The sequence below is a fragment of the Oncorhynchus nerka genome, unplaced genomic scaffold (assembly GCF_034236695.1).
Source record: "Oncorhynchus nerka isolate Pitt River unplaced genomic scaffold, Oner_Uvic_2.0 unplaced_scaffold_1573, whole genome shotgun sequence".
NCBI lineage: Eukaryota > Metazoa > Chordata > Actinopteri > Salmoniformes > Salmonidae > Oncorhynchus > Oncorhynchus nerka.
In genome coordinates, this window is record NW_027039741.1 from 82712 (window position 1) to 91462 (window position 8751).

Genomic DNA, 8751 nt, shown 5'->3' on the forward strand with positions numbered 1-8751 from the left:
TACAATTCTAGAACTATGCAAATAGGTGTACAATTCTAGAACTATGCAAATAGGTGTACAATTCTAGAACTATGCAAATAGGTGTACAATTCTAGAACTATGCAAATAGGTGTACAATTCTAGAACTATATAAATAGGTGTACAATTCTAGAACTATGCAAATAGGTGTACAATTCTAGAACTATATAAATAGGTGTACAATTCTAGAACTATGCAAATAGGTGTACAATTCTAGAACTATGCAAATAGGTGTACAATTCTAGAACTATGCAAATAGGTGTACAATTCTAGAACTATGCAAATAGGTGTACAATTCTAGAACTATGCAAATAGGTGTACAATTCTAGAACTATGCAAATAGGTGTACAATTCTAGAACTATGCAAATAGGTGTACAATTCTAGAACTATGCAAATAGGTGTACAATTCTAGAACTATGTAAATAGGTGTACAATTCTAGAACTATGCAAATAGGTGGACAATTCTAGAACTATATAAATAGGTGTACAATTCTAGAACTATGCAAATAGGTGTACAATTCTAGAACTATAGAAATAGGTGTACAATTCTAGAACTATGCAAATAGGTGGACACTTCTAGAACTATATAAATAGGTGTACAATTCTAGAACTATGCAAATAGGTGTACAATTCTAGAACTATGCAAATAGGTGTACAATTCTAGAACTATGCAAATAGGTGTACAATTCTAGAACTATGCAAATAGGTGTACAATTCTAGAACTATGCAAATAGGTGTACAATTCTAGAACTATATAAATAGGTGTACAATTCTAGAACTATGCAAATAGGTGTACAATTCTAGAACTATGCAAATAGGTGTACAACTCTAGAACTATGCAAATACAACTATCTATTTCATTAACCAACTGTAGAACTAGAGAAATAGATAGTTGTAATTAACAGGGTAGTAACCCCTGTCATTAACCAACTGTAGAACTAGAGAAATAGATAGTTGTAATTAACAGGGTAGTAACCCCTGTCATTAACCAACTGTAGAACTAGAGAAATAGATAGTTGTAATGAACAGGGTTAGTAACCCCTGTCATTAACCTCACAACCTTTTCTTCACTCATGTATTTTGTAATAAATCCCAAAAAAATCAGCACCTTACTTTTGCTACAAACGACAACACTCCACCCCCTTCTCTCCCTACACATCCCTCCTCTTCTCAGTCTCCCCCCCCAACAGTGTCAGCACGAGAACTGCCAAGGAGAGGGGGAGGTTTGGGGAGAATATAAACACACACAGTATAAACTTGTCCAACTAGATCAGTGGCTCGTATTACCATGTGAAGGCCCAATGTTTTTGTTTTGGGAGTGTGTGTGTGTGTGTGTGTGTGTGTGTGTGTCTGTGTGTGTGTGTGTGTGTCTGTGTGTGTGTGTGTGTCGTATATGTGTGTGTCTACGTATATGTGTTAGTGTGTTAATTGTTGTGGGGGAGTGTTACAGTAGCTAAAGTAGCAAGCCTGAAAAAGGCCACAGTGTGATAGGAGCGAGGGAAGGGGTGTGTGTGTGTATGGGGGAGTGTGTGTGTGTGTGTGTGTGAGGGGGGGCGGGGGGAGTGTGTGTATGTGTATGGGTGAGTGTGTGTATGGAGGAGTGTGTGTGTGTGTATGGGGGAGTGAGTATGTGTGTGAGTGGGGCCTAAGGGGGAGTGTGTGTATGTGTATGGGGGAGTGTGTGTATGGAGGAGTTTGTGTGTATGGGGGAGTGTGTGTGTGCGTGTGAGTGGGGCCTAAGGGGGAGCTCTGAAAAGGAAACCAGTGAGTGGAGAGCAGGAGAAAAAAACACAAGCAGAGGCAACAAACAAAAAAAAACCTGGGGTTGGACCAATCAGGAGCCTGCTAGCGGCTGCCGTGCCATATATGGCTTGTGTACACATACTATGACACCGGATGGCCCACGTGGTGCAGGACAACACACACACCACCAGGGGGAGACAGACACACAGGGAATATGCTAGAATACTTCCTCTTTCCAGGTTTTTTATTCTGATTCAAAGTATTGGGCGAGTGTTTTCAGGCACCAAACAGTAAAGAAGATAATAATAAAAGTATATAATTTTTCAGAACGGATAAATGTTTATATTGTAAAATTAAAACGATTAAAACCCAGATATAAAAGTATGTAGAAAAGATAGAGCTATATAATTGAAATAAAAGATAGAGCTATATAATTGAAATAAAAGATAGAGCTATATCTTGAAATAAGATCATGTTGTTTGAGAACTAACAATCACCAAAATAAAATCTAGACAAATCAGGGACAATCTGAAATTCACCTGAATGATGATGTCATGGCATAAGCCAATTCAGAGATTCTGAACGTGTGTGTGTGTGTGTGTGTGTGTGTGTGTGTGAGTGAGAGCAGGCATGTGTTGGTGTGTCTCCTCACCTGAGGGTCCCTGTCGGAGAGGGCAGCGGGCTGACCAGGTGTCGCAGGTCCTCGTGGTGCATTGTGGGAATGCTGATCTTGAGGGGGGAGATGTGTGGGAGGAGGGTGAGGCGGGGCGGGGGAGACCGCTGCTCCTCCTCTCTCGACTCCTCCCCAGACAACAGAGAGGAGAACTGGATTTTGATCACTGTACTGGGGAACCTGAACACACATCTGGGAGGAGAGGTGGAGAGGAAGAGGAGGAGAGGGAAGAGGAGGAGAGGGAAGAGGAGGAGAGGGAAGAGGAGGAGAGGAGGAGAGGGAAGAGGAGGAAGAGGAGGAGAAGGAAGAGGAGGAGAGGGAAGAGGAGGAGAGGGAAGAGGAGGAGAGGTGGAGAGGAAGAGGAGGAGAGGGAAGAGGAGGAGAAGAGGAGAAGGAAGAGGAGGAGAGGGAAGAGAAGGAAGAGGAGAGAGAAGAGGAGATCGGGAGGAAGATGGACGGAGGTGTTTACTTCAGTATATCTTAGAGTTACTAGACATCTCTTCAGTAGAACACTTCCTACATCCTGGTAGTGCAGGCTTTAGTTCCAACCCAGCAATAAGTTTAAAACCTCAACAGAATCGGTGGGTCCCTCCGCGGGACGGTTGAGCTAACATAGGCTAATGTGATTAGCATGAGGTTGTAAGTAACAAGAACATTTCCCAGGACATAGACATATCTGATATTGGCAGAATGCTTAAATTATTGTGAATCTAACTGCACTGTCCAATTTACAGTAGCTATTAGAGTGAACTAATACCATGCTATTGTTTGAGGAGAGCGCACAATTATGAACTTGAAAATGTATTCATAAACCAATTAGGCACATTTGGGCAGTCTTGATACAATATCTTGAACAGAAATGCAATGGTTCATTGGATCAGGCTAAAACTTTGCACATACACTACACACAAATCTAAATTGCACCTAAAGTCCTAAGTTAAATAAGGAAATGTATTATCATTTACCAGATCTAATGTGTTACATTCTCCTACATTAATTTAACATTTCCACAAACTTCAGTGTTTCCTTTCAAATGGTATCAAGAATATGCATATCCTTGCATTTGGTATCACGAATATGCATATCCTTGCATTTGGTATCACGAATATGCATATCCTTGCATTTGGTATCACGAATATGCATATCCTTGCATTTGGTATCATGAATATGCATATCCTTGCATTTGGTATCATGAATATGCATATCCTTGCATTTGGTATCATGAATATGCATATCCTTGCATTTGGTATCATGAATATGCATATCCTTGCATTTGGTATCATGAATATGCATATCCTTGCATTTGGTATCATGAATATGCATATCCTTGCTTCAGGTCCTGGAGCTACAGGCAGTTAGTTTTTGGGTATGTTTTTTTTTTTTTTTTATTTAAGGGGCGGAACCTTTTAACACACCTGGTTACACCGGTGTGTACAGGCCTCCAGACTAACATTTTCCCCTGGTGATACTGGTGCCACTAAGTTTTTCAGTTGGTGGCAGCAGGTTAGCATATAGACACACACAGACACACACACACACACATATAGTTCCATTGACAGCTGTACCTGCCTCACACTTCATTTTTGAAAACACCCACATACCTGGGTAAGAACAGGAGCTTATCCCTTGTTCTCCTTTCAAAATGTGTGTGTGACCAGAAAAGGAGGAGATATATAATCTAATTGATGAGATCCCATTGGATGATTTTAGATGACATCATAGGATTCTTAATTCTAGTCATCTGTGTGATCAGCTGACGGCTTGACACTGCGGCACGGTGATCTTAGGCTTGTGTGCGGCTGCTCAGTCACGGAAACCCATTTCTTGAAGCTCTCGATCAATAGTTATTGTGCTGACGTTGCTTCCAGAGGCAGTTTGGAGTCTGTAGTGAGTGTTGCAACGGAGGACAGACGACAACAACAACAACAAATGCTTCAGCGGCCCCTTCCTGTGAGCACTACAGACCCTGGTTCGATTCCTTCCTGTGATCTCGGGCTCCCGGGTGGCGCAGCGGTCTAAGGCACTGCGCCTCAGGGCTAGAGGTGTCACTACAGACCCTGGTTCGATTCCTTCCTGTGAGCTCGGGCTCCCGGGTGGCGCAGCGGTCTAAGGCACTGCATCTCAGCGCTAGAGGTGTCACTACAGACCCTGGTTCGATTCCTTCCTGTGAGCTCGGGCTACCGGGTGGCGCAGCGGTCTAAGGCACTGCATCTCAGCGCTAGAGGTGTCACTACAGACCCTGGTTCGATTCCTTCCTGTGAGCTTGGGCTACCGGGTGGAGCAGCGGTCTAAGGCACTGCATCTCAGCGCTAGAGGTGTCACTACAGACCCTGGTTCGATTCCTTCCTGTGAGCTTGGGCTACCGGGTGGAGCAGCGGTCTAAGGCACTGCATCTCAGCGCTAGAGGTGTCACTACAGACCCTGGTTCGATTCCTTCCTGTGAGCTTGGGCTACCGGGTGGAGCAGCGGTCTAAGGCACTACAGACCCTCAATTCCAGGCTGTATCACAACCAGCTGTGATTGTGCACCATCCTATGGGACTCCCAATCGACCCAGAGTTGTCCAGGGTTTGGTGTAACGGATGTGAAACGGCTAGCTTAGTTAGCGGTGGTTCGCGCTAAATAGCGTTTCAATCGGTGACGTCACTTGCTCTGAGACCTTGAAGTAGTGGTTCCCCTTGATCTGCAAGGGCCGCGGCTTTTGTGGAGCGATGGGTAACGATGTTTCGTGGGTGACCGTTGTTGATGTGTGCAGAGGCGCCCGGGTATGGGCGAGGGGACGGTCTAAAGTTATACTGTTACATTGGCAGTCATTGTAAATAAGAATTTGTTCTTAATTGACTTGCCTAATTAAAGATTTATTTAATAACATTTAAAAATGGTGTGTCCTACCACTTCGAGGCTGAGCCGTTGTTGCTCCTAGACGTTTCCCCTTCACAATAACAGCACTTATAGTTGACTGGGGGGAAGCTCTAGAAAGACAGACATTTTACAACCTGACTTGTTGGAAAGGTGGCATCCTATCATCCTATTACGTTGCCACGTTGAAAGCCGTTGAAAGTCACTAAGCTCTTCACTGAGGCCATTCTACTGTCAATGTTTGTCTATGGAGATTGCATGGCCGTGTGTTCGATTATATACAGCTGTCAGCAATGGGTGCGGCTGAAATAAACGAATCCACTAATTTGAAGGAGTGTCCACATACTTTTGGCCATGTATTATTCATGTATATATTAAACCCCTTCAAATGAGTGGATTAGTGTGTTTTGTCTGTCTATCTATCTATATATATATAGATATATATATTTTTTTTTGGGGGGGGGGTAATGTGTGTGTAGTAGACTAATAATAATGTAGTAATGTAATGTAATGTAATAGTAATGTGTGTATTTTTTTGTATTTCTTGCTAGGTATTAGTGCCCTGTTGGGAGCTAGAAACACACGTATATTGCTGCACCTGCAAATCTGTGTTGCGCGACCAATACACTTTGATTTGATGGTAAATAGCCGTCATGCTGACTTGTGAGTGACTGTTTACGTTCTGTGTTTACGGGGGCGCAATGTCGCCACCACCGTCCGTCAAAAACCACAGCTAGTTAACACAAATTAACTCTAAAATGTTTCCGTTTAGCTACACTACGCAGTCTCCTAAAGACCATAAGACTGCAATGGATTCACTTTAGCTAAACAGCTCGTATCTTCCCCAATGTAGTTTTAAACCAAGTTAGGAGACTGTGGCTATATATATATATATATATATATATATATATATATATATATATATATTTTACAATGTCGGGTTTTCAATGCGAATGGCTAATGCATAGAGTAGACAACTTTGACTAGTTGTCTTAACTTTCTAACTTACAGCTAAAAAATGTGAATTGTGGCAGGTGTTTGTTTATTAAAACAAGTCCAAAAAAAAGAAGAAGTTTGCTTTAACATAATTAGCATGCTAATGTTGCTAACTGTACAGTAGGCAGCTAAAAATGTGACTTGTGGCAGGTACTTACTCCCGGGGCAGCTGCAGGGGAGGCGCGCCTCTCCTCTGAAACACGCCGTCCACGAAGACGCCGTTCTTCCCGAGGCAGCGCAGCGAAAACCCGCACGGCTCCTCGAAGGTGATCTGGAGGTGCCGCCGAGAGATGAAGCTCGAGTGACCCATGTTTATATCCACGGAGCCGTGCGACGAGTTACGGCCTACGGTCACTGTCCGCTGCCTCATGACGAAATCAAAGTCCCGGCCTTCGAGCCTGGCCAGGGCCCGAGGAGGAGACTCGAGGCGAGGAGGCATCGCGCAGCCCCGACTCAGCACCGAAGAGCCCGAGAAGGAGAAATTGGGAGGGTATGCGGGTGAGGTCACCCCGACTCGAACAGGGCTGCACGGGGCAGATTGCAAGGCCAGTAGGGCTCGAGCTCCGGTGTCGTCCCGAAAGTCTGCCATCTTCTTTTTGGGGTGGGGTGGGGGGTGAATACAAACACACACTCGACTCTCAGACACACAGGTCCCAGTAACGCGAAGGGTTATTGGACGGGCCGCTCACGAGCTCCGTCGCTGTGGGAGAGAGACAGAAACAACATGGATTCTGGCCGCGGCGAAAACCCGGGGTGAATCTGGGAGTGTGAATCCGGAAATGGCGTTAGTTTCGAAAAAGTTGTCTCGACCCTCAATCCAATAACACCGATAAGAGAAGTGGTAAACATCAGTTGCTGCTCAGTATATACACCCCCATCCTATAACCCACGAGCCCTATTTATTTGTGGCATTGTTCAAGACCGGGATGACTATTATTATTGAAGATGTTAGGCATATTGTAATCTTATTTAACAATATCTTAAGATGAATTGTTTTTGTCTTATGTGTTTCTAAACGGGAAAAGGAGGCTTTGGACGGGAGAGGGTTAATGCTCGTTTCCAGGAACCGGACGACACGTGCGTGGCATATGGCATTGGTTCCGGGCCAGAATGAGAAATGTTTTTAATTTGAGCAGATGACTTGTTTGGTCACTGCTTTCCCCGACTGTTTGTTCGTAATATGAAGGTGAACTTTTCTCTGTGTGAAGGAGATGAACTTGGTGACCAGAGATTCTCTCTACACTGTGTTTATAAATGCGGAAAGTACAAGAGAACTGGAAAGTGTGGAGAGTGGATCAACAGTTTGGAATGGGACCGGGCGAGTTACCACCCTAACGGGAAAAAAAAGATTGCAGTCAGTGCAATTTAACTGCATTTAAAGTCTAACAGCTGTATGTTACAAATACTGCGTACAAAATAGCACTGTTTAAAAAATAAAATAAAAATTGAGTAATTTTACTGCATCCAAAATACCACAGTTGACTGATGTTACTGCAGTTTCAAAACTAATATTTGTTTGTTGTTGTGGTTGTAAGGGCAGCGCTGTATATTTACATCCACACGAGGGCGGTATTGGGATCGGAAACGAAACGTACGTAATGACCCAGTCTTAACACTACAATTAGGCTTACCTGAATAAATTATAAATATGTATTGATCAATCAAAAAAAATATGTGTATGTGTGTGATTAAAAACAAAACAAAAACTCAGTTTTAAGTGAGAAAGGACATTGGTCTGAAGATAGGAAATGAACATGCACATCACAAATGCCTCGTCCACCCATGCTCTACCAAGGGTTTTCCCAGCACCACAAGGCCTCTTCCACCCATGCTCTACCAAGGGTTTTCCCAGCACCACAAGGCCTCTTCCACCCATGCTCGACCAAGGGTTTTCCCAGCACAACAGCTTTTTGACCTACTACAGTAGCTATGTTGGTCTATTGTACTGTAGCGACCCGCACAGACAGCTGTGTGTTATGTGCTAGGCTAGGAGGTGGTTGTGTTGTACTGACCAGTACCCGGTGTTCGCGGGGTCCGACATGTCAATCAACCTGCTATCTGCCAATCACGGGAATGCCTGGAATGTTCTGATGCCGGGCATCCTGGTGGTTGGCGGAGTGGCGTGGAGGGGGGGTTGGGCATTGGAAGTTAAGACCAGGTTCAGCCTTTGTTCTCTCTCTCTTACATCTGGGCTTCACAAGAGAAGGTCACGGTTGGATTGTGGGTTATCAGGGAAGAGAAGAGTTTGGGTGTTTTCCGGCCCAAACAGTAGCCTGTGTAAAGTTGGTTCAATAAACCGTCAATTCGCAAGCTCAGGCCTCTGTCTGGACAATTGTTCATTTATGATCTAGTCAGGTCATTACAGTACTTTAAAACAATGTGTAAGGCAGGTTGCTTAGGATTCAAAAACCTTCTCAAACAGCCTCATTCATACTCATTCATAAACCCTTGGTAGAGCATGG

The 8751-nt window shown here is 44.0% G+C and overlaps 1 protein-coding gene across 1 annotated transcript in view; it reads right to left on the reverse strand.

The window, feature by feature from the left end:
* foxk1 (forkhead box K1) overlaps window positions 1-8188 on the reverse strand; it is a 51150-nt gene extending 42962 nt beyond the window's left edge. Inside the window, exons 1-2 of the mRNA XM_065015243.1 lie at window positions 6448-8188; window positions 2415-2627 (exon numbers count right to left, since the gene is read on the reverse strand). Coding sequence (XP_064871315.1) covers window positions 2415-2627; window positions 6448-6878 — 644 coding nt within the window. The 5' untranslated portion in view covers window positions 6879-8188. The remainder of the gene's footprint in view (window positions 1-2414; window positions 2628-6447) is intronic.
* Window positions 8189-8751: the final 563 nt, after the last annotated feature.